The sequence below is a fragment of the Orcinus orca genome, chromosome 17 (assembly GCF_937001465.1).
Source record: "Orcinus orca chromosome 17, mOrcOrc1.1, whole genome shotgun sequence".
NCBI lineage: Eukaryota > Metazoa > Chordata > Mammalia > Artiodactyla > Delphinidae > Orcinus > Orcinus orca.
In genome coordinates this window covers 80,280,495-80,306,901 of record NC_064575.1, presented here as the reverse complement: position 1 = coordinate 80,306,901, position 26,407 = coordinate 80,280,495, and the positions used below count along the sequence as shown (strand labels likewise).

The 26,407-nt window shown below is 46.3% G+C and overlaps 1 protein-coding gene and 1 long non-coding RNA gene across 3 annotated transcripts in view; one reads left to right on the top strand and one right to left on the bottom strand.

Annotated features, from left to right (window-relative positions):
• Positions 1–26,407, top strand: part of ZFAT (zinc finger and AT-hook domain containing) — a 187,791-nt gene that overhangs the window by 78,847 nt on the left and 82,537 nt on the right. For both annotated transcript variants that reach the window (XM_004265302.4, XM_033419751.2), the window contains exons 8-10: positions 8,691–8,778; positions 10,754–10,903; positions 12,608–12,781. In XM_004265302.4, the coding sequence (XP_004265350.1) occupies positions 8,691–8,778; positions 10,754–10,903; positions 12,608–12,781 (412 nt within the window). The remainder of the gene's footprint in view (positions 1–8,690; positions 8,779–10,753; positions 10,904–12,607; positions 12,782–26,407) is intronic.
• Positions 1,758–9,819, bottom strand: LOC117199644 (uncharacterized). Its single transcript, XR_004480921.2, has 3 exons — positions 9,556–9,819; positions 8,136–8,263; positions 1,758–4,208 (listed from the first exon to the last, which is right to left on the bottom strand). It is a non-coding gene; the product is annotated as an uncharacterized LOC117199644 (long non-coding RNA).

Here is a 26,407-nt window from a genome sequence, read left to right as displayed (position 1 = left end):
TCTATGGAAGAATGTCTGTAAAGCACTTAAAAAAAAGTGATATGTTAATTCAAGGTGCTGTTAATATTCATGGTGGCAAAATGTGTTTAATTCTCTGGTGGGTGTTGAACATGTGACACGAGTGAATGTTTATTTTAGCAAATGCTACTCTAACTTGAGAGGCTGACACCTGAGAGTGATTTGAGACTCTCCAAGTTATAAAGGAGGCGCACCTGGCCCCAGGTGTGGTTCTGCTTTAACTGCATTCCTTTCTAGGCCACAGACTGCGCACCATGAGGCTTCAGAAACTTGATGCGCCGCCTCCGTTTTCTGGCCTAAAAATCACTAACGCTCCAGCAGTTTGTTACCAAGGGTGAAGTCAGGGTGTTTTGGGTTTCGTGGGTAGGTAAGAGCCTGCGCTTTGGGATTGGATACCTGGATTCAGGTGTTGTCTCCAGTATCTGCGCAGGCTGTGTGGTGCTGGACAAGTCACTTGTCCTTTCTGAGGCTTGGTAGCCTTCTATATAAAATGTATATTAAACAGTATATCAGCTTTGTACACACACACACACACACACACACACGTATATATACACACATATGCACACACATCCACCCATGCAGTCTACACATGTGTACACACGTACCGCACACACACACCCCTGAGCACATAACGCACATGTATGCACGTGTATGTCTTTGTGTATGTGTATGGGTCTCCTGGGTTATTGGGAGGTTAAAACGGAGTGCTCTAGGTAAAGAACCTGGCTCAGAGCTTGTACAGGTGACTGCGTGGCAGCTGCTGTACGTCACTTGGTACCTCTTAGTTCCCGTTCTCCTCTCTCTCTCTCTCTCTCTCTCTCTCTGTGCGTGTGGGGCATGAAAGGTGTGCTACTCCTGTTTACTCACAGGCAGCACATGCATTTACCTGGGGCGTCGAATGACTACGCGCTCTCCCTGAGGCAGGCGGACCGTGTTGCCGATGTGGGAAGAGAGCATTCTTTATGAAAACAGGTTCCAGTGTTTTGAGCTTAGACCATATTTGTCTTTAGAGCCTGTCAGTTATGTCTGTGATGAAGCCACAGGCACCAAGGGGATGGTGACACGGTGGAAAGACCTCCCATGGTCTGTCATCACTTATTTCTCCTCCCTGAGTTCCTAGGCAACGACCCGTCTACTTTCTGTCTCTGTGGATCTGCCCATTCTGGACGCTTCGTGTAAAAGGAGTCATAAGATATATATATATGCAATAATGGTGTGCATACCGCACCCCACTTTCTCAGGGTGGTGGTGAGGCTCCAAGGAGAGAGCACAAACGAGCTTTGTGAGGTGAAGGTGCCTAAGGACGCTGGTCAAGCGTGGGGAGGCGTCTCTCCGGCAGGGAGCCCGGTGCCGTTCTGACCTGGGTCCAGTCCCCACGTCCGTGTGGGCCTTGGTTTCCTTGCCTGTGACCCAGAGAGATGGGGCCAGGTGCGCTGAAAGTCTGGTTGGGCTCTCACATTCCATCCAACACTTACTTCTTTGCAACACAGATTCCCATGTGGTGAAAAAACTAAGGAAATTTAAAGTAGAATGCATCCCCCTCTGTCCCTCCCAAAATGAGCCTATAGTCATGTCCATTCTGGTTGCACTAGGACTCCAGGATAATTTGGCTGAGTGCCCGTTTCTGTGACTCTCAACAACCGTTTCTTAGCTAAAGATACACCTAATGACTGGAAGGTGTGTGTACATTTAATGTAGCTTCTTCCCATCACCTCCTCCCTCCCATTAGTAGCCAGATGGCGTGACTTGGAGTCAAGGATGTGTTGGCATCAAGGAAACGTGGGGACCTGGTCAAAGGAGTTAGTCAATGACCGGAGCAAACCCATTTTATTTACAGCACTGTGCAAACTTTGTGAAAGGGAGACTTGAGAAAATATGGTTTCTGTACAATAAAAGGCAGGCTTTGGGTTCTAGCATGTTAAGAGTTAAGACCCCATATCCACCTTTGTGATCCTGGGCAAATTGCTTAGCTTCCCTAAGCCTCAGTTTTCTCATCTGTAAAATGGAGATATGGAACTCTCTCCGACCTCTCAGGATTGTGAGGATTAAACTAGAAATTAAGTATAGAACAGCCAGGTCAGTGTTTTTTCAGCCCCCAGGTCATGATCCATTATAGGTTTGTGAAATTAGTGGATTACAACCAATTTATCTTAAAAATGAAATGGAATAGAATGAAATAGAAATGATCAGCACTATTTATCCATGACAAGGTAATAGGTAGTTTTCTGAGACCTTTTGTCTTGTGTTTCAGTGTGTTTATATGCCACTGTGTGTGCAAGTATGTTCTGGGTGGTGATTTCAAATGGGTGACCTCCTGTGTAGGTCCCATTAAATAACTTTGTAAGTCACTGACCCCAATGATGTAAGTTATGACATCCTGAATCAGAATTACTTGGGGGTACACGTTATGAATGAGAATCCTGGCTCAGACCTCCACCATAATTTGGGGGGGGCGGACCTGGGAACCTGTTGTTTAAATAAGTTTGCCCTGATACAGACATTTGACATAGCAGGAAGTCGAGCTTATGGTGTATGTTCAGGATATGTCAGTCTGTCCCCTTTGTCTCTGGCTCGTGTCCCTTCTCAGAAGATCTCTCAGGCACCCAAGGCTCAGGGCACTGTAGCAGTTACAAGTCCACACTTGGGAAGAGCGGGCACATTTTGGCGTTCAGACTCCACCATCTGCAAGTGGTGTGGCTTCACTGCCTAACCTCTCTGACCTCTTGTCTGTAAAGTGGGGTGGCAGTCCCCGCCTCCGGGGTTGCTGTGGGAAGTTAGTGAGATAACAATTGTGAGGGACCCAGCACAGGTCCAGGCATGGCGGGGAGGCCGGTCTACACCAGCTCCTCCTTTTTAGTAGTGGTGGCAGGAGGAGGGAGGAGGAATAGTAACAGCGGTAGTGGTGCTTCCATCCAGGGTGAGGTGGCCTTTCAACAAATGTTTAAAATTAATGCCTGTCTTCGAGAAGTGTGTAGACTGTATTTGGCTATAAAGGTAAATGTATTTATGAAATCTTACGTGTGCTTGCTGGAAGTAAACTAAAATAATATATGGCCAACACAGAGAAGTAGATGGAGCGACCTCCGATATCTTTCTGGAAATAAATGGGTCTGTCTATAGTTTTTTTTTTAAAGTAGAGTAAAATGTTATTCAACTAAAGCAATTGGACAAAAGGTTTTTCCTTTCTAAGAGCTGCAAGAGTACGGTCTTTTCTTACGTGGTCGCAGACTGCCTGTTTCTGTGCTGCCCTGTTTGAGCATCTATCCGCAGTGCTGGGGACCTCTGGCAAGCGGAGTTTCCTGGGTCTAAAACAGCTGCCTGTTAGCAAGCCCGAGGGCTGGAAGTGAGGGGCACGGCCTGCAAAATAGAGCAGCGCTCAGCGCGCTCAGTGGACAGGAAGAGCCTGGAGTTGAAATCCCATATGGAGCACGTTTCTGGCTCTTTTCTAACTTGTTAAATTAGCCACGATGGAAGTGTCAGTTTTCCTGTCTGTCACACCTTCTCTATGTCCCACGATGATTAGTGGCCTCTGTGTGCTGGCAGTTCTCACCAGTTTATGAGCCCCTTGAGGGCAGGGCCAGAGTCTCCCACCTTTGTCCCCAGTGCTATGTCCGGCACAACACAGGGGCCCCAGAAGGTTTGAGGAATAAATGAGTGAGTCCGTGGCCTTTTTATTCCTGAGAAATTGTTCAGAGTGGAATCTCCCACCTTATTTTTTTAACCTAATGTCAGATACTTTATAGGTGTACTTATGTGATCATTAATACACTTGGTGGCAGGGTGGAGGTAGATTTGATATTTTCCACCCACCGCTGGTTTCAGGCTTGAGAATTGCCCTGTGGCTTCGGGGGCCGAGGAACCTGCCACAGAGGCGTAGGCCAAGGCGGGGTTCATCCAGAGCTGCGAGCCGTGCTCGGAGCTTCAGCCCCGGAGCTGCTCCCGCCCCGCCTCCGCCCCACACCCCATGGCCACTGCCACCTGCTGCCACCTGCCTTCTTTCAAAGAGTCCTGTGTGGCTTTGAAGGCCATTTCCATCAGAGCAAACAAACTGCGAGGGCTGGGCTCTTTTACCGCCATTACGGCGCGGGGCGCTCTCTCCTCCTCTGCCGAGAACTCTTTTCACCACTGTGCTTTTTAAGTTTGCTGTGTCAGTTTGGGTTTTCATCTCCGGTCAGGAACTGAGGTTTCTGCAAAAGAAATAAATGAGTCCTTGGAGTGCACCCTTCTCCAACACCCTCTCTCACTGCCTGCATCCTTCCAACAGTCTTCAAAGGCATCAAGAAGTGAGGGACCCTGATAAGCTCTAAGATAAATTGCTTTCAGACTATCAGAGATTAAAAGGAAAAAAATCAAATAGCAAGGGCTCAGGAGAGATCAGTGTAAACTCCTTCAAAGCCCTTCTGAATGCCTCCATCAGCTCTGATGATGAGGACACTGGGGCAGCCAGGGGTGGCGACAGGTCTCCTCCAGGGTGCGTGCTGCCCGGGACGTCTTTCAAAAGGGCGTGAGAGCACCAGTTCCTGTGTGCAGGTGCCAGGAGTGATGGGGTGACCTGGAAGGTCAAGGGCATAGGAGGTCACTGATGGGAGTACATTGACAAGCCTGGACCCTGTGATGTAGCCTGGGTGGAAGTCGGTGGCATCGGCCACTGCAAAACTGGGCAGAAAGTACGGAGATTTCCCTGTGTACCCACTATCGCCACACGTGCACAGCCTCCTGCACTCTTGACATCCCATACCTTAGCGCTACCTTTGTTACAGTTGATAAACCTACGTTGACACGTGAGTAACACCCAGAGTGCATAGTTTACATTGGGGTCCACTCTTGGTGGGATCTGGACAAATGTTTACTGATGCATACCCCTCATTATAGTACCCCACAGCGTAGTTTCACTGCCCTGAAAATCCTCCTTGCTCTTCCTGTCCACCCCTCTCTCCCCACTACTCCCTGGCTACCACGGATCCCTTTACTGTCGCCATCATTTTGCTGTTTTCAGAATGTCTTATAGTTGGAATCATATAATATGTAGCCTTTTCAGATTGGCTTTTTTTTTCCTAGTAATATGCATTTAAGTTTCTTTCACATCTTTTCATGGCTTGATAGCTCATTTCTTCTTAGCACTGAATAACAGTCCATTGTTTGGTTGTACCACAATTTGTCCATTCATATACTGAAGGACATCTTGGTTGCTTCTAAGTTTTGGCAGTTATGAATAAAGCTGCTTCATCCGTGTGTAGGTTTTTGTGTGGACATAAGTTTTCAGTTCATTAGGATAGATACCAAGGAGTGCAATTGTTGGGTCATATGGTAAGAGTATTTCAGTTTTGAGACAAACTGCCTTCCAAAGTGGCTGCACCATTTTGCATCCCCACCAGCAACGAATGAGAGTTTCCATTGCCCCCCATCCTCACCGGCACTTGGTGTTGTCAGTGTTCTAGATTTGGATCATTCTGTAGGTATGTAATGGTACCTTGTCGTTTTGAGTTGCATTTCTCTGATGACATATGATGTGGAACATCTTTTCATATGCTTACTTGCCATTTGTATGTCCACTTTCGTAGGGTGTCTGTTCAGGTCTTTGGCCTATTTCATCAGATGTAACTTTTGAAAATATTTTCTCTCAGTCTGTGGCTTGTTTTTTCATTCTCTTGACAGTGTCTTTCACGGAGCAGAAATTTTTAATTTTAATGGAGTCTAGTTTATCAATTCTTTTCTTTTTCAAGGGTAATGCTTTCGGGGTTATATCTAAAAAATCATTACCATACTCCAGGTCATCCAGGTTTTCTCCTGTGTGTTCTAGGAATTTTATAGTTTTGTATTTTGCATTTAGATCTGTGATCCATTATTAGTTAATGTTTGTGGAAGGGTGTAAGGTTTTTGTCTAGGTTCATTTTTTTTTCTTTTGCATGTGCCTGTCCAGTTTCAGCATCATTTGTTGAGATAACTATCTCTTTTTTTAAAATTAATTATTTATTTATTTTTGACTGCGTTGGGTCTTCGTTGCTGTGCGTGGGTTTTCTCTAGTTGCGGCGAGCGGGACCTACTGTTCGTTGTGGTGTGCAGGTTTCTCGTTGCAGTGTCTTCTCTTGTTGCGGAGCATGGGCTCTAGGCACGCGGGCTCAGTAGTTGTGGTGCACGGGTTAGTTGCTCTGTGGCATGTGGGATCTTCCCAGACCAGGACTCAAACCTGTGTCCCCTGCGTTGGCAGGTGGATTCTTAACCACTGTGCCGCCAGGGAAGCCTGAGATAACTATCTTTGATCCATTGTGTAGCATTTGCTTGTGTGTCAAAGATCCGTTGACTGTATTTAAGAGAGTCTATTTCTGGACTCTGTTCTGTTCCATTTGATCTATTTGTCTGTTATTTCACCAGTATCACATACTCTTCATCACTGTAGCTTTATAGTAAGTCTAGAAGTTGAGTAATGTCAGTCCTCCAACTTTGTTCTTCTCCTCCAGTATTTTTTGTTGGCTTCTGGGTCTTTTGCCTCTCCATATAAACTTTATAATCAGTTTGTCAGTACCCACAAAATAACTTGCTGAGGTTTTGATTGAGATTGCATTGAATCTGTAGATCAAATTGGGAAGAACTGATGTCTGACAACAATGAGTCTTCCTATCCTTGAACCTGGAATAGCTCTCCATTTATTTAGTTCTTTGATTCCCTTTATCAGTTTTGAAGTTTTCCTCATATAGATCTTGTACATATTTTGTTAGATTTATACCTAAGCACTGAATTTTTTGTGTGATAATGTAAAGAGTATTGTGTTTTTAATTTAAAATTCCACTTGTTCATTTCTAGTATATAGGAAAGCAATTGACTTTTGTATATTAACTTTGTATCCTGTAACTTGCCATAATCGCTTGTTAGTTCCAGGAATGTTTTTGTCTGTTCTTTTAGAATTTCTACATAGGTGATTATGTCATCTGCAAACAAAGACAATTTTAATTTCTTCTTTCTCAATCTCTATATATTTTATTTCCTTTTCTTGTCTTATTGCATTAGCTAAGACTTCAGCTATGATGTTAAAACAGAGTGCTGGGAGGGGACATCCTTGCTTTGTTTCTAATCTTAGTGGGAAAGTCTCTGGTTTCTCACCATTAAGTATTATGTTAGCTATAGGTTGTTCGTAGATACTCTTTATCAAGTTGAGGAACTTCCCCTCTATTCCTGCTTTACTGAGATTGCTTATCATGAATAGGTATTGGATTTTGCCAAATTATTTTTCTGCCTCTATTGATATTATCATGTGGTTTTTATTTCTTAGCCTGTTGATGTGATGGATTACAGTAATTGATTTTAGAATGTTGAATCAACCTTGTACCTGGGATAAATCCCACTTGGTTGTGGTGTATAGTTCTTTTTAAACATTTTGGGTTTTATGTGCTAATATTTTGTTGAGAATATTTGCATCTATGTTCTTGAGAGATACTGGCTTGTAATTTTCTTCTCTTGGGGTGGGTTTGGGTATTTTCTCTCTCCCATGAAGACATGGTGTTCTCCCTCTTGCAGGTCTCTGTCTACATTTCCTCTTTTTAAAAAATTTTTTATTTTTCAATATCTTTATTGGAGTATAATTGCTTCACAATGATGTGTTAGTTTCTGCTTTATAACAAAGTGAATCAGCTATACATATACATGTATCCCCATATCCCCTCCTTCTTGCTTCTCCCTCCCACCCTCCCTACCTCACCCCTCTAGGTGGTCACATAGCACTGAGCTGATCTCCCTGTGCTATGCAGCTGCTTCCCACTAGCTATCTGTTTTACATTTGGTAGTATATATAAGTCCATGCCACTCAAGGACACTAGTCATATTGAATTAGGGCCTGCAAACTCATCTTAACTAATTACATCTGTAATGACCATATTTCCAAATAAGGTCATATTCTGAGGTACTGGGGGTTAGGACTTCAACACATGAATCTGTGGGGGCAGAATTTAACCCATAACACCCACCCTCTGAAGAACTGTCTTGTGAAATGGCATTACTCTGAGAGGAAAAGCGGATGAGCAATGGCGTGATCCTTCACAAAAGCTTCTTCCTAATTGAGAACGTGGCACTGCAGGCAGGTGGGTTGACGAGCCAGCAGATGCACAGAGCGAGCCCCTTACCTGCAGCCTGGGTGGGACGTGGCCTTGGAGTGGTCGGAGCCTGGGGTGGGCGTCCGTACCCTCGGGTTCCGACGCTGCCTCTTTCTCGCAGACCTGGGGCTCTTTGCCCTTGGTCTTGGTTTCTTAATCTGTAAAAGCGTAATAATGCCGGTCCTTCAAGAGTGGTCACGAGTCTCAATAAGATAACTTATATGAACCCCTCACACACACCATGCCTTGAGCACTGGAGGGCAGAATACGTGTCGGGCTGTGGAGCAGCCCTGGTCTGCGGGGTAGACCTCGAGGCCGAGCCCCGCCCTCCCCTGGCCTGGCCACCTCCACAGGTCCGTTGTCTCTAAGGCCCGTCCCTCCCTCCTGAAATGCAGGTGAGGCCATTGCCCCACTGCCCTTGAGATCCCCGGGCTGTGCGGGGCCAGCTGCGGGCTGCATGCCAGGCGCTGGGAAAGGTGCGCTGTGCATCTAGCTGTGACGGTGATGGTGGTGGTGGTGGTATTTTTCCACAGAGCCTGAGTTTTAAATGAGACAGTCCATTGATTATGCTCTCTTTCTGTTAAGGACAAAAGGAGTTATTCTTGTCCTGTGTGTGAAAAGTCTTTTTCAGAAGATCGACTGATAAAGTCACATATCAAGACCAACCATCCCGGTAAGGTTATGCATCTTAGAGTGGGAGATTGATTTTAAGATGCTTATGTTTATTTTAAGACACAGCATTATATATCAACTGTATTAAATGGAAATATAAGAGGGAATAAAGATATGAGTAAATTCAAGGGCAAGAATTAACTTTTTTTTAAAGCTCAGGAGTTTATATAATTATGTGCTTCATTTTATCCTTTCATCTGGTCTTCAGATACGTCTGCCCCAGTCTCATGATTCCCCCACCTTTTGTAAAAAATTTTTCTTAGAGTATAGTTGATTTACAATGTTCTGTTAGTTTCAGGTGTACAGCAAAGTGAGTCATTTATGCATATACATATGTCCATTCTTTTTTTTTTTTTAGATTCTTTCCCCATATAGGCCATTACAGAGTATTGAGTAGAGTTCCCTGTGCTCCCTTCCCCTTTTAATAGTGACTGTGACTGCCTTTAGATGGGTCACTTACCCAGTGCGGACCTGACACATATTCTACTTCCTTGGCCGCCTTTGTAGGTTCCTGAACCAAGTGATGGTTTACAAGGGGTGTAGGCTCCCTCCCAGGCTGAGGAGCCCAGTGAGTTGGAGTGACCATCACCTTTGGTGTCCTCAAGCCCCAAACTCCCTGGGCATCACATGCCTTGTCACTTTTGTTCTCACTGCCTGGGACACTGCTCCTTAGTTCTGCCCAGTCAGTTCCTGGGTATTCTCGACGTCCTCCCTCAGAGCCACCTTGGGGAGCCTTTGGTGGCCGCCCCCTCCATGCGGACCGTCACGGTGCACTCACCCCTGTACTCTAGGCACTGGTATTCTCCCGCTGCCCAAGAGCCTTGAGGCAGGGCCGCCATCCTTAGCGGCTTGTCCCCAGACCCCCGGTGCCACATCGCTCGGGGCCCATGAGCGCAGATGTATGCTGTGTGTGCATAAATGGAGAGCAGAGCAGCTAGATCCGTGTCCTTTTCTCTTTCTCTTATTTTGTGTCTGCTCCTCCTACTGGGGAACTGACCCACTGATTAAAGATGATACTGGAGAAAAATGAAGAAATAACGGAAGTGCGCTAACCCTCATGTTTCTTCTGGGATCGGGGAGCCTTGTGGCCTTCCTCCACGTGGGGACACGTGGGTTATGTGATTCTCTGACCGCCCAGTTCTGTCCTCCCCGTGTTAACCCGCGTCCTGTGTAACCTGTGTGCAGTGTGGGCCAGGGATACCCATTTAACCCCTTCAACTTTTGCTTATTATTTTAAATTTTTTATTATGTAAAATTTCAAATGGGTACAAAATACGCAGAATAATATAAAGAACAGCCAGGTACCCATAACTCGGCTTCCATAGTTGTCTACGTTTGGTCAAGCTGCTGGCAGAAACTGACCCGCACTTTTTTCCCTCAAATATTCTACGGTATATCCCAACATGATGTGATTTCCCCATAAAAAAGCTTCAGCCTTCATCTCCAACTAACAAGGACTTTTAAAAAACAGAGCTAACACATCACCATTAAAACAGTATTAAAAGTAGTTTCTTATTATCAGTTAGTCCATTTAAAGTTTCCTCAGTTGACATAGACTTCCTTTTTACAGTTGGTTTGTTTGAATCGAGTTGTTATGTCACCTAAGTTTCTTGTGTTCTGCAGGACCCCCCCAGCCCTGCTTTATTCCCCATGACGTTAATTTGTTGGGGAAACTGAGTCTCTTTTCCTGAGTGGTTTCACATTCTGCCTTTGTCCTACTGTGGCCTCGTGATACTGTTTCTCCATCCCACACATTTTGTGTTAACAGAAATTTAGCTCTGAGACTCGCTTAGATTCTGGTTTGACTTTTTAGGCAAAAGTCCTATCACGTGACGCCACGAGGCACATGGTTAACTCGCCTCCTCAGAGCTGCTGGGGTTGAGCGGAGGTGCAGGTTCTGTCAGGAGGCTCACTGACGTCTAACTTGAACCACGGTTCTTTGGCTGCTTCTAGTTCTCATCCTGCTTTTCTTCTAGAGGTTTCCATGAGCACCATTTCCGAGGTTCTCGGGAGGAGGGTGCAGCTGAAAGGGCTCATTGGAAAGAGAGCCATGAAATGCCCGTATTGTGATTTCTATTTCATGAAGAATGGCTCAGACCTTCAGCGTCATATTTGGGCTCATGAAGGTGAGTATTCCTCCATCAAAATGGAGCCCCTTTGTGATTTTGTGTTTCCTTTGGGAATTCTTTAGGAGGAAGCTATATCTCCACATCCCCTGTGGTTAGAATTTCTTTAGTGTGCCGTGAAATGTGTCCGTCAGCCAGATTTAAAGCATTACTCAGCTGCAGTTGCGGTGCGCAGCGATGTGCATTCTTCACGGCTCCGGTTGGAGCTGTAGTTAAGCCAATCACCACAACTCCTGGGCGGAAAGCAAGCTTCAGGAGAGCAGCAACCGCGCTGGCCTGGTCACGGTGGTAACTCTGGTGGCTGCCCCCCAGGCGCTGGTGGTGGTAGGCGGGGGGTGGTGGGGGCAGTTGCTGGTGTCTCGGGTGAAGGAAGGCCAGGAGGACGGCAGAGTCCTCTGATTCCGGCTGGGGAAGACTGGGTGGAGATGAAGCCGGGCGAGGAGGAAGGTAGGCCATGCTTTGGGGTGCTTGCCTGTGAAGGGAGATGTGGGCCGCGCTCTAGGACGCTGGGCAGTTGGAGGTCAGGGTGCTGTTAGGGACGGCGGGGCTGTGCCTCTGCCCCTGGAAGAGGACGCTACTCTCCTGGTGATGAGGCTGGGAGGCCTGGGGCCAGGGAGGGCCCTTCCTGTGAGTTAGGAACCTGCGGTGCTGGTGGCAGGCAAGCAGGACGGCTCCACAGGGAGAAGGAATAAGTATTTTCTACGATCTGGGATCAAGCGAACGGTTCAGTAAAGAGAACAGTAGCTGATGGAGTAGGAACCTGGACACGGCAGGAGGAGCTGGGCCGAAGCCGAGGCTGGGAGCTGCTTTTTCGTTGACCAGCACGCACGCGCCTCTGCTCTGTGCCGCCGGGCACACGCTGCAGCCTCGTTAAAGCCTGGGCCTCCTCGACTGCAAGGTCGCAGGTAGTACAGCCGAGGCGTGGCCATGCTGGGCTCACTGAAACGTGCCTGTCATACCCTGTGTTCAGGTGCAGGCACAGCTCCCCTCCCCCATCAGCGCGTCGCACCAGGTGGTAAGGGCTCTTTGCCGGTCCATTCCCTCTGGACAGGGAAGGCCGGGCCAGGGCTTCGCGCCTTGAAATCAGCCCTCGGTGTTTACTACAGAGTAGGTCCTCGGTACATGTCTGTGGAACGAAGGAGGAGTAGCCAAAGGGTAAGACGCCCCTGCAGTCGAGCCATTAGCCCAACAGCGGCGACTAGCGTGGTAAAGCTCTGCTTATTTTGTGAACTGAGATACGCTCTCATGTGTGATCCTGCGCGCCTGATCCTGGTGGCTTTTGCCAAGGCCCTTGGTTAGTTTCTGTCACTTTAACGCAACTCAGGTGAGTAAACGTCTGCTGCTCCAAATGCTCGAGTCTGTGCCCTCAGAGATTCCAGACTGTGGGGAGAGGAGGTGTAAGCTACCCACTGTAAAGTGCTGTGAGCAGTGCAGCAGTAGTGACAGGCGGGATTTGGGTGCGCTGACGGGGAGGCAAGGAATTCTACTGCAGGCCCAGGAGGAAAGGGCATCCTAGTTGGAAGACGTAGCACGGGTAGGAGTGTGGCCTGGGGAAGTGTGCGGCGTGTTTAGGGACCAGCATGCACTGCTTTATTCAAAATGGACAAGGAGACGTGTGTGTAGATATGTATACATATATGTTCCTTCTGATACACACACGTATACGTGAATACACATGTATATCTGTTTTTTCTCCTCCGGTAGGTGTGAAGCCCTTCAAATGTTCTTTGTGTGAGTATGCAACTCGTAGCAAGAGTAACCTCAAGGCTCATATGAACCGTCATAGCACTGAGAAGACCCACCTATGTGACATGTGTGGCAAGAAATTCAAGTCAAAAGGGACATTGAAAAGTCACAAGCTCCTTCACACTGCTGACGGTGAGTGAGTGACCCCACAGGGAGCTTTTCCCCCTAAAAGTGTGGTTGGAATCTTACATCCCGAGTCCAGCGGAAACCGTGGCTGCACCTCGAGCAGGAAGGAGCCTCTGTCTTTGGAACTTCCGTTGCGAAGGAGAGCAGAGTGAGCTCGCCTGCTTCCGTGCTCAGTGCTGGAGCCGTGCTGACCCCACCAGTGCTTGCTAAACACTCGCTGTGTGTGTGTGTGTGTGTGTGTGTGTGTGTGTGTGTGTGCGCGCACGTGCACGCGTGCGCGTGCACTTGTTGGGGGTGGATGTGGAGGGGACGCTCCTTCAGGGAGTAAGGCATCCTCAGGAGGCCTTGATCTGGAAGTTTCAGTCCTGTTCAGCCCTCCATCCCCACCCGAGCCTGACGGTCCTGAGGGGTGGCCGCGACCACACCTGACTTGATGCTTCAAGGGCGTGCTCTTTATCATCCAAGCTACCTCAGGGTTCCCGTATTCAGTCCAAAATGAGACTCAGTCTAAAATACGAACAGCATTTGGGCAGGTTTGACCTTGATAAAGTACACCTAAGTGGATTTCAGGTTTCATTCATTCACCAAGAACGACTGACCCAGTTCTTCCTGTGTGCTGCCCTCTGCCTGGGGTACAGGGTCAATAAGGAACAGTTCCTGCCTTCAAGAAGTTTCTAGGCTATAGCAGGAGGAAGAGAAGCTTGTGGGCCATGGGGAAGGCGGGCGCTGTGACGTGAGGGGCCGGGAGCTCTGGGGAGGAGGGTGTGCGTCTCAGTGACCGGGAAGGTCGCCTTGAGAGGGGCCCGACAGAGAAAGAAAGGCTGAATCACAAAATTATTTTAGGAAGACAGGCAGCCAAACCATAAAAGACCTAATATAACATTTAAAATGTTCCTTTAGACCCCAGTTCTGGGAGGGTCTTGTCAATATCACATGTGATGAGATTAATAAACTATACCAATGAGTTGTTATTTTAGCACAATGATATACAAAAATTGGAGTCCACTATGAAAACTGAAGTGATTTCAACGGAGAGTTTTGATTTCAGAGCGCAGAGGATGATCCAGCCATTAGGTTCTACCTTTATTTTAAGATTGTTCCAGGGGATCTCGTCCTGTGCGCCGTCAGGGAGCTCGAGGGGCTCGGCCGAATGCTCGGCCTGGGATTCATCAGAATTGAGGACCAGGGCTTGCCTCAGGCTGAACCAAAGCCAGAGCCCTGCTGTTCAGACTTAAGCAGTGTGCTGAAAATTTAAAAACCCGTAATTAAAGATACAATGACAGCAAAGCAGTCGTATCCTGAGTAATGAAAGCATTAAGTCCTGTAATCATTTGTGAATTCTTACACCTCTTCCAGCAATAAGCCTCACTGGTATTTCTTGACATGGTCGCACAATATTCGCTGAAATCCCTAATGATACAGCGCCAGTTATGAGAAGCGGCCGTCCCCAGAGCCAGGGAGGTGTGGCGTGTCCACTGGGCTGTGAGGGCAGGTCTGGAGGGCTGGGAAGGGCACTGTGGCCTCGTGCCCGGCTCCGAGGTCTGGGCTCGGTGCCGAAAGGCTCTGAGAAGATGGGGCACGTGTCTGATCAGGGATCGTGGACAGGCCGTCCTGGGTCATGCAGGGATGGGGTTGGTGTAAGTAGTGGTATCACAGCAGGCATCCCAGAGACACCCAGCCTGTCCCGCCTGTCACTTCACTTGCTTCCCTGAGCTCTTCAGCAGGAAGGGGAGTTCAGATGGACAAATATGTGTGTGGAGTCAAAGCAGTAACATGACCTTCCCAAAAGACTTTATGAAATATTTTCTTAACAAAGCAGCAAGTTTGCACTGTTACTCTTCATTTTCTTTCCTGACATTCTTGGGAGGATGAGGTATTTTGTAAAGTTGTGTCTTATTTTCAAACACTCGCCAGTCTGTGAAGAAGGGCATCAGTTCTTGGGTGTGACCACCAGGAGGACAGTGGGACAGGGGCATCCTCGTGGGCCAGCTTCTTCCCTACTTGGGCCTCGGTCTTGTTATGCTGCAAAATAAGGACGTGAGACCTTAACGTTTCTTGGGTCTCTTTAGCCTTGATGCTCTGTGATTCTAGGAGGCAAGTGTAATGGAGTGCTTCAGATGTGGAAATGTGCGGTGCAGTGTCATTTTCTCTGGTCTCACTTTGGGGTGACCACTTCTTCCCCAGGCCTGCTGGGACTCCTTTGTGTGTCTGTTTTGACACTTGCTGTGGTGTCATGCCTTCTCAAAGGCCAGCCTGGTGAGTGGAGTCCTGGGTTGTAGACCAGCTGTTCATCTCCATTGGTGATCTGTTCTGTAACTATAGGCTCTTCTTTTCCTTTTCAGTTTTAAAAAAGCTTTAAACAACTTTAGTTACATCTCTCACCCATTTTTTGGTAGTGCTCACATTTTATTTTGCTGACTTCTGAAAGCTTTTTGTATCTCAGAGGTTTGTCATAGTGTGCAAATATTTCCCTCCAACTTACCATTTGCTTCTATGTTTTTAGTGTATCTTTTTATATATAGATGCAAAATAACTTAGCATATTTAAATTGGTCAGTCTCTTCCTTTATGTTTTTTCCTATTTCCATTTATTTCTCTATGTTAAAGGAAACCTTCCCCATCTTAGGGGAAAATTCTTTTGTATTTTCTTCAAGTTTTATTTTGTGGGTTTATAACATGTATGAAATTTAATATTCTTGACATTTATTCTGGTGCAAGGTCTGTCATAGGATTCTTTGTTTCTCAACAGTTATCAGTTGACTCAACATATTTATTGAGAAATCAGTCCTTTCCATTTTGTTTTGAAATGCCAGAATTTCTCAAGATGTTGGGTGTATTCTGGGATTTTGGTTTGTTTCGATGATCTTTGCTCTAGTACATTGTTTTGCAAGATACTCTTTTAAAAATTATAATATTATGCATACACATATTATTCCTTTTTCTTCTTTTTTTTGTGGACATCTAGTTTTTCTCATTTAATTATTTCTTTGGGTAAACTGGATGGCTTCATGAGCTGTTTGACAACAGCTGAAACATGCTTTGAATTCCTCGGGGAAATGTGCTCATACTAGGGGCCTGGCTACCTTGATGAGGCTCCCAGCCTGTAACCATAGAGTTAGCTCTTTATTTAGAAGCAGGCATGGCTTTAAAGCCTGCCTGAAGTTATTTGGTTTTCCGCGCAGTTGTATCGGTAATAGTTCAGCAGGTTGCTCCTCAGAGGAGCTGCATGAAGTAGGCAGAGCTGGGAGGCTTCAGTCTCGCCTGCCACTGCCTGGTAGGGTGGCCTCGGCTCAGTGACTCCTCTGAGCCTCAGTCTCCTCCTCAGTGAAGTGGGGATAATTACACCCCCCTCGCCTAGTGGCTGCAAGGTTGGAAGGGCAGGCGCCGCGCCCCCCTCGTCTGGGCTTCTTCCCATGCTTCTGGCCGCCCCTCAGTCTCCTTTCCTGGTGCCCCCTCAGCTCTGACCTCTACATCTTGCCAGGCCGCAGGGCTCCATGCGAGAACCCTTCCCTCTGCACCCTCACCCTAGGTGATCCTCTCTGCCTCATGGCTTTACACACCATTTACGTGAAGGCTTCCAAACTTCCATTTCCAGCCCCGTCCTCGCCCCCAGCCTTCAGCTCTGCATCTGCCGCTGCCCACTCAGCATCTGTGCCTGTGTCTGGAAGGCCCCTCAGACTTAGCACGTGCGTCTCCTGTGGTCCAGGGGCCACCAAACTCTCTAAAGACACAGTACATTTTTTAGGTTTTGAGAGCCACCTAGGGCTTCCGCTGCATATTCTTCTTTGTTTTAGTTAGTTTGTTTGTTTTCACAAACCTTGAAACATGTCAAAGCCATTCTTAACCCCCAGCTGTTACGAAACAGGAAGCAGGCTGCATTCGGCCCGTGGGCCGCAGTTTGCCGACCCCTGCTCTACGCCATCTCAGTAAATGCAGCTCCTTTTCAGGCGCTCGGGTCAGAAACTTCGAGTCACTCACTCCTGACTGTCTTGCTCACACCCTGCAGATGGTCCTCTAGCAAATCCTGTGTGTTCTTGCCTCGACGTGATCCAGAATTCTGCCACTTCTGGGCGTCCTCACGGCTTGGCCGCCGTCCCCTCTTGCCTCTGTTCTTGCAGTAGCATCCCAGCTGCTTTTCCTGCTTCGGCCCTGTCCCCACAGTCAGTCCTGTTGCACGCGCCTCAGAGTAACTGCCAAAATCCTAACCGTGATCTCTCTGACCCCCTCACCCCGCCCCCATCTCTGGCCTCATCTGCGCTGCTCTCTCCAGACGGATCCGTCTCCTCTCTGCTCTGCAGGTCTGCCAGGTTCATGCCCACCTCAGGGTACTTGCCCTCCCCCTGCCTGGTGTGTTCTCCCCGCCAGATGCCTGAATGGATACTTTGTTCATGGCCTTCAGGTCCCACTCGAGAGTCCTTCTCTCAGGAAGGCCTTCCCTTGGCTACACTGTGTGTTTATTTATTTATTTTTTATTATTTTTTATTTTTTTACATCTTTATTGGAGTATAATTGCTTTACAATGGTGTGTTAGTTTCTGCTTTATAACAAAGTGAATCAGTTATACATATATATACATGTTCCCGTATCTCTTCCCTCTACACTGTGTGTTTAAAATCTCAGCGTTCCACCAGATCATCCCAAATCCCCTCGTGTTTATGTTTTTCTTTTGGCTTATCTTTCTCTAGTGTACTGTATAGTTTTCTTGTCTTTTTTTTGTCTCTACCACTGGAACTCTCCCACTAACTTCATACTTTCTTCCATGTTTCTTACTGTTTCTTCTTAGAGCTATCTTTCTCTAATGTGCAATATATATATATTTTTTCATGATTTTCTGTGTCTTCCACTAGACTGTAAGCTCCTCAAGCAGGGAGTTTTGACTTACGCTATTGGTTTTGTTTTGTATCCCCAGCACCTAACAGTGCCTGACTTGCAGTAGGTGCTCCATGAAGTTTTGCTGATTGATGAGTGAAGGAACATGTAAAGTGCCTTACATAGAGTGGGTGGGACGTAGGAGCGCTCAGAAAGTGCTCTTTTCTGCGTCTCATCCCCCAGAGGGTTCTAGCAAATCAAATGCTTGTGAGTTAGAGATCTTAGAATATGGTAGAGGAACTCACTGTTAAATGAATCTTCCTGGGTATCTTTTAATGAAGTAGAAAGGAATTGAGTAATTACCCTCTCCTTTACCTGATTGCGAATCTCATTTTTCACTTGTATTGGCTTCTTTAAAGTGATCTATTCCTGTTTATTCATTCCTGTTTCCCAGAGGAGCTCATTACTGTGCCTTAGAAGAGATAGGCCAGAACGGGTGAAGGTTTCTGCTAGAAAGGTTTGCCAGTTGATAATGTACGAAGAGAGATACTGATCTATAAAGGGCCCGATTAAACCCTTTGCACGTATGCCAGCGGGTGCAAGAATTTAACGCAGAAATCACGCTGGTAACACATCTCCCCGCTTTTGACTTGAGAGGGTCTAGACACGTGATGTGTGGTCTACAGTTTTATGCATGATTCTGCCCACCCAGAGCAGATGAGGGAGGTTAAATGGTGCAGTGCCTTTAGGTTACCTAATCAAACAAGAATTCGCTAATCATGAAATAAAAAGCTCTTTGAAGTTCAGTGCTAATTCCTTTGGGTCCCCTCCTCCTCCCAATCCAACCTGCCCTCATACACTGGAGATAAGAAGTTTTCTGGTAAGATTTACAAAGAGGAATTATCCAAGCTTCAAGCACTCTTGTGTGTGTAAAAACTGGACGAGTGGAGAGCTGAATGTGGAAATTAGGTCTGAGTGGAGGAAGTACCACTTTTTCCCTTGCTTCTTCGATTTATAATAAGAGATCCCATGGCTACACACTGAAATATTCTAGGAGATGTAAGTATGGAGTTTCCTCTGAAAAACACAGTCACTCTAGCATAGAGTAGCTGCACTCATCCATAGTCTTTTTACTTCTATAAACATACACTCTAGAACCAAGAAGTTAAAAGAAAATGGTACCTGAGCAGCCAGATGGTTGATCTTACCAGGTTCATTTACTAGGCTTCAGTGAGACTGGTCTTGTCCCTCTTAGCCTTCCTCCAACTTACTCCTGGAGAAAAGGTCGAGGGTCAGGGGTGGGAGAGGGGCAACAGCAGTGAACACAGTAGGTTTCCGCGGCGTATCTTCACGGGCTGGTGTCTGGCTGATGGGCAGGAGAGGGGAGGGCTGACTTTAGGACCCAGGAGTCCCAGTTTCTGTGTGCACCCTGTCTGGGGCCACCTGAAGCTCTTCTTCTGAGGTTTTTATAAACCATAAGAATATATTAACGCATATATGTGGAATCTAGAAAAATGGTACAGATGAACCTATTTGCAGGGCAGGAATAAAGAGGCAGATGTAGAAAACAGACATGTGGACACAGTGGGGGAAGAGGAGGGTGGGACGAATTGGGAGATTAGGATTGACATAAATACACCACCATCTGTAAAACAGGTAGCTAGTGGGAACCTGCTGTATAGCACAGGGAGCTCAGCTCGGTGCTCTGTGATGATCTAGGTGGGTGGGATGGGGGAGGGGTGGGAGGGAGGTCCAAGAGGGAGGGGATATATATATATATACACATAGAGCTGATTCACTTCGTTGCACAGCAGAAACTAACACAACATTGTAAAGCAAAAATACTCCAATTAAAAAAAAGAATAACTGAGCTCATACTAGAAAATGAAGTGTGCAGCTTACTGAACAGTTAGCTTAGACTAATACACAGATTAACTGTGGAATAAGGCTTGGTTACCTACAACCTCACCTGGGTAGAGGGGTCTCGGCTGCACATACCTGGCACAGAGACTCTAATTTAATCCTTTCTGGTGCCTTGCTCTTTCCTGGTCTTTTATCGAGCTCTGCCTTCTGTTTCTTTCTCTGTCTAATGCTGATCCATTCCTCCTTGTATCAAAACTGATGTACTAATTACAGAGAATCATCCGTCCCTAAGCTGCTTCAAGTTCAGCCGTTAAAGTACAGAGACTTCTTAAACTGCCTGTTTACCGCTGCAGCTACTTCTGTTCTGAGTTGCCGTCGCACAAATGACTGCAGATGCCAGAACTGCGAAGATGTATGTGTGCTTTGCAAAACACCTGCTGCCAGATAGATGCCTGTTATGCTTCCTGCAGGGTGCTCTGCTCACTTTAGGCGGCAGACCCGTGTGTACCAGGCTATGTAGAGAGGCAGTACGGCAGAGTGAGTAAAACCTTGTGCTCACGGGGGCAGTCCCAGGTCGGAACCACTTCCTGTCCGAATGACCTTGAACAGGTGCTCTCTCATCACTATTTGTAACATGGGGGTGATGAAGTTTCCTGTGTATGGGGATGTATTAGTTTCCTGTGGCTGCTGTAACAAGCTACCACAAGTTTAGTGGCTTAAAACAACACAGATTTATTATGTGACAGCTCTGGAGGTCAGAAGTCTAAAATCAAGCTGTCAGCAGGGCTGCATTTCTCCTGGAGGCCCCAGGGGAGAATCTGTTTCTGTAACCTCTCTGGCTTCTAGAGGCTGCCTGTATCCTTTGGCTTACGAGCACGCCCTTCATCTCAAAGCCAGCACCATCGTTCTCACCCCCCTCTCTCTCCCTCTGTTGTTTTCATCACATCTCCTCTCGGAGTCTGAACCCCCTGCCTCTCTCTTATAAGGACACTTGCGATTTCATTGGGCCCACCTGGATAATCCAGGCTCATCTCCTATCTCAAGATCTTTAACTTGAGCACATCTGCAAAATCCCTTTTACATATAACGTAATGTTTATAGGTCCTGGGGTTTAGGACCTGGGTATTTTGGGGGGAGGGCATTATCAGCTTACCGCAGTGGGGTTCTGGGGAGGTGTATTGGGTTCACATTGAGTGTGGGTTCATTCTAAGAGGTGTACGTATACCTGCTCCGTTAGGGATCGGTATTCTCATGTTCCCAGCCACTCTCGACACAGTGTACAAATGAATATTTGTGGTGATTAATCTACATCATCTGTGTCATTTAGGAAAGATCAAATTACTCTTCTCTCAAATATTCCTTCTTTAGGAAGGCACAGTGCAAGAGTTAATATTTAAAGAGTGAGTATCAGTGTTGCAAAGGGTAAAGGCAGTTTTCTGAAAAATTTGCTTATGCAAAATACCACCTTTTTCAGTAAGACTGGATAAACAGTCATAAGAAGGCATTTTCACTTTTATGCCTCCAGATATTACGAGTAATAGTTCATATTTATGCAGATTTCTTTTTCTTTAAATATTTTAGCATTCCTTCAAGTTTGAGGTACACATGAGGTTTGATTTGGCAGGAGTTATTTAATTTAGCAGATATTCCAAACATGTTGCCTTAAAACAGAAGTTTTCCATCACTGTCTTTCTTTGGTTTCTGATGGAATCCAAATGCCAGAAGACAAGGGGACAGTTTTGTTTTCTTCTGACGGTTTAAGATTTTTCTGCCATTCCATTGGACCCTGGTTTTATATAGAGCTCTATTTAAAGAAACTAAGCAGCTGGAACCATCCTCGGGGAAACTCATCGAGCAGATGAGGGTGCAGTAGGAAACAAAGGAAGCCAGCAGGTGGTGTATGTTACCCTTTTTTTAAAGTTTTTTTCCAGTTTTATTGAAATACAGCTCATATATAATGTATTAGCTTAAGGTGTACAACATAATGATTTGATATATGTATATATTGTGAAGTGACTCTACCACAATAAGTTTAGTTAACATCCATCACCTAGTTAAAATTTCTTTCTTGTGATGATTAAGTATTTTTTAATTTTATTGAATATATTTGACATACAACATTAGGTAAATGTAAGGTGTATAACATGTTTGATGCATTTATATATTGTATCAGTAACATGATTGCCATTGCAGTGATATTTATCTCATTACATAGCTGCAGTATAGTATTGTTGGCTATATTCATTATACTGTGTGTTAGATCACTGTGGTGGTACTTCCCTGGTGGTCCAGCATTTAAGACTCTGTGCTTCCACTGCAGGGGGCGTGGGTTCGATCCCTGGCCAGGGAACTAAGATCCCACATGCTGTGTAGTGCAGCCAAAAAGTAAAAAAAGCATCACTATGGCATATGTACTACTTGTTGCAAGTTTGTACCCTTAAATAACATCAGTGTTTATCCCTCCCTCCTTCTCTCCCTCATCCCCATTAACCAGTATTTTATTCTTTGCTTTTGATTTTTTAGATTCCACGTATAAGTGATATCATACAGTACTTGTTTTTCTCTGTCTGACTTATCTCACTTAGCATCATGTGCTCAAGGTCCATCCATATTGTTGGAAATGGAGGATATTGTCCTCTCTCACGGCCAAATAATATTCCAGTGTGTGGGGGTGTGTGTGTGTGCGCGCACACCACATGTTTTTTATCCATTCATCTGTTGATGGGCATTTAAGTTGTTTCCGTATCTTGCCTATTGTGAATAATGCTTCAGTAAATGTGGGAATGCATATATCTCATTGAAATCCCATTTTCATTTCCTTTGGGTATATACTAGTAGTGGAATTGCTGGATCATACAGTAGGTCAGTTTCTAATTTTCTGAGAAACCCCGTATTATTTTCCATTGTGGTTGGACCAGTTTAGATTCCCGACAACAGTGTATGTGTTCCCTTTTCACCACATCCTCGCCAAGGTGCTGTGCATTTTCTAAGTGCTGGTCACGAGGCTGGGGGCTTTGTATATCCTGGAGTGAGCGCCCCACGCGGCTGCCAGCAGGTGAGGACGTCTAGTTTTAGGAGCGGAGCGCATCTCCTCTACTCAGGAGGATCTCCTGCTTGAGCACAGGGGCCTCAGCCGGGCAGGGGCTCCACTGCCCCCTCCCCAGCCCCGTGCTCTTGCACAGTCACCTTTCCTTCCAGAGCAGAAGGAAATTTAGTAGGAAGGGCAGTCCTAACCCTCCCAGGGTCGGGGCACCTCTCGATGTCTAACCCAAGGCAGTATAACAGGGACTTCTGTTCCTTTTCTCCCCCATCCCACCTCCAAATCCTGTCCCCTCTACCTGGCAGGACAAGCTGAGTAGATTTCTGCCTAAGACCTGAGTCAAGGGCTGAGCTCAGGATTGCCTGCCTCCAGACCCTGGGCTTTTTCTGGTGGTACCTGATTTAGCCAGCATCCCACTGCCAGGCGCAGCCAGTGTCCACAGGTCAGAGATCAGCTTTGTTCCGTCAGCCAGTTGGCCATGAAGCACTGGCTGAAGAGCTCAAGTTAGAGAAACAGAATCCTCCCAGAGGAAACTTGAAAACGGAGATTCTGCAAAGATGGTACCTCACCTATTGAGGGATGAACAGAAGTAGTGGAGGTGACATTTCTACCCCCACCCCCCACCCCGATCTCCCATCTTTGAACGGGAGTTGCACCATCACACATTTTGAAGAAAATAGGAGCTGCTGGTGAAACATCGTGTTTCCAGAACGGGCAACAATATCCACAGTGGAAATCTCCAGCAAGCCCAGCACTCGGAAAGATGCCTGACGGGAAAGCACAGGTGCAGAGATTGCCGATTGTGTCTTTTTTCTTACCACCTGCAGCAGCAGCCAGGGTCATTCACACACTGCCATGCAGTCCTCAAACGTTATCCTTGAATTACCCGTCACATCTTTTCTTTCCTTAACTAATTTGGTGCCAGTTCCTGAGCCCCTTCTGGGGAAGGTAGCCTGACTGTTTCGTTCTTGTACTGTTGTTGTTTTCACGTTTTTAAAGTTAAAGTATCACACACATACCAAAAATGCATAATTGGTAAGTGTTCCACTCAGTGGATTATCACAAAGGAAGCACAGCGTGTAACCACATCCTAGGATGAGACACGAACATTGCCAGCCCCTCAGGAGCCCTCCTCACCCATCCGCCAGCTGTTCCCCTGCACTACTCCTCAAGGTAGCTACTACCCGGACTTCTAACACCGGAAGGTGATCTGTCCTGTCTTTGAACTTCGGATAAACTGATTCATATAAACGTGCTCTTCTGTGTCTGGCTTTTTCCTTCGCACGTTAAATTTGTAAGGTTCATCTGGGTTGTTGTGATTTTGACGTTTAACCTCTGGGGCTCTGGATCAAATAAAAATTTCATAAGTAGCTGAGATTCTAAATTCTGTAGTTTGTAACGGGGAAGACTTTGTACCTTCAATTAGCTTTTCTCATTGTGCCGGTGTTTTTGCAGTAAGCTTGGAGTGCTTCCCTCAAGAGTGTTTCTCCAGAGGGTGGTGTGGCTCTGCTTTCTTTTGTTCTCCTTACTGACGAGGATTGGCTCAGAATGACTTCTGACTGTTTAGAAAGGTTCAATCCTGACTCAGAAGACAAGAAATGACCACCCTGAGATGATTCACAAAATTAGGCCGCTGTCTTTTCTGTGCAAAGAGGAGGGGCAGAGATGCCTCAGTCAGTGTACAGCTAGTCAAGGCTGGCCGGTGTTTTAAAGACAGTGAACTCTTTTGAGCTTCAAGTTTGGGAACCACTGATATCACTTTATTGTTCCACATTGGAAGACCCGTCTTCCGGACTGTGGGCAATAGCAAATGGGATCCAACATCGCAGCCTTTCAAAGATGGGTGCTAATTTACCAGAAATGCTTTTCTGTTACACAGAAAACATTAAAACCACAGTCACAAAAATCTAACCCCTTCCTACAAGTATGGCCACAATTCTATCACACAACAAATGAATTATTCTTTAAAAAATTTTTTTCGACCTTTATTCCTGTTCAGATGGAATGATTACATAGTTGTGATTAAAGAATAAATATCATTCTTTTGGCGTTAAAATTACTATTAGTTTTTGTTGCTGTAGAGTCCATGAATAATACATTTAAGAGGTGTATAATGTTCCATTAAGGTGGTGATCCATGAGTTACGTAACCATTCTCTTATTTTGGGGCAATGTATCGTTTTCTTTTTTCCTCCCATTATTACAGCTTATGTTGCAGGGAATGCTTTCTTGCATTAATTAATTAATGCAAGAATTAATTCCTTAGGACATATTTCCAGGAGCAGGGTGGCTCTTTCGTTTTGGTGGTTTGAATCACGCATTGCACGGCCAGCTTACTTTTCAAAAAAATTGTACCAGAAACATGACAGTGTTCTCACTGAACTCTTTCATTTTTGCATGATATTAAACAAGTTCAGTTTCTTAGTTTAATGGATATCAGACCTTACCATTTTATTATACTTTTTAGGGATTTGATAATCATGAAATGGATCAGGTGAATTAGAGGATTAGCTGGATTACATGAGTAACGTGCATGAGGAATTTGTAACATTGATGGGTTCATAGCGCTGTGTGCAAGTGTTTGCTGTCATTGGACTTCTTTTGATTAATTAAGTCGGATTTAATCCTCTCTTGAGTGCATTGTTTGTTCATGTCCTTTTTTATGTCTTTGCCTTGAGGGGTCTTGGCGTTTTATATTCATGCACCCACTGATTCATTCAACAGCTGTATTTGCTGGGACTCTTGCTTGGCATTGTCAGAAACTCATTTGAGGTCACTGAAACAGAAAAGGGACGTTTATTATATCCTACAGAGACAGCGATCCTTGCGTTTTCCGTTGCTTCTTCACAGGACTGTCCTCACCTCCTCTAACTGTGGCTGGACCCCGTCGACCTCCCACCTTCACTTGACCACAGAGGCCTTCCCTGCTGCCTCAGCCCCGTGGCCACACCCTGTCCCGGCCTCCTCACCCTCCACGGCCCCGTCCGTTTCCCCCATAGCCCATTGTGATTTGTAGTGATTTATTTGCTTCTTGTCCTTATAGGCTGTGAGCTCCATGAGGGCAAGGGCTCCGCTGTCTGCCCGCTGCTGTGCTCAGGGGTCCGGCCTGGTCCCCGCACACAGTGGCCCCTCAGGGAGTGCTTGCTGAGTGGATGTCTTCGTCACTCACCTTTGCTTATCTCTGCCTCCTTGTTCTGACGTTGTGTCTCCGTCTCCCTTTGCAGACTGGTTTGTGTTCTTATTTCATCCACAGATTGAAAATATAATGACCAATAGCTTCTGAGTTACATGCTTCAGATCCCGACAGTTCAGATTCCTGGCTCAGCTTGGGTCACTGGTCCACAGTGGTCCCATCACCTGTGGCTGGGAGGGCAGGGATGGTGGGCAGGGCCATATACAAGGCTCTGGTGGTGCCCTGTGTGATGGTGGTGGCTGTGGGGAGGGAGAGGGCACATGGCTGAGCAGACATCCTGCTGGGACGGCCCTGTGACTTGCTGCTAGCCTCATAGCTGGCATGCTCTCGCTGCCGGGCACAAGGATGTGGAATGAGAAGTCTACTGTCCCTGTCCCCAAAGTACCTCCAGCCCACCGAGGGTGCCAGGTGGACCAACCAGCGATGAATTGGTGAGCCACTTGGAATTAGGCACTTCGGATACAGCAGCGGGTAGTATGAACAACAACCAGAGCAGAAACGAAACACCCCACTGTCATGAAGCTGAACGAGAAACAAGATAAATCAATAAAATAGGGGGTATATTACAGTTGAGATATGAAGAAATATCTTAAATATTGAGAAAATTGAGATATGAAAATATGAACGTGAAACGGTTCAGTTTCAATATGAAAATGTTACAAGATGAGGGATGTCACAAATGAATCAGTGAAGGAAGATGGGGATGGTCATGGAAGAGAAACCAGCCAG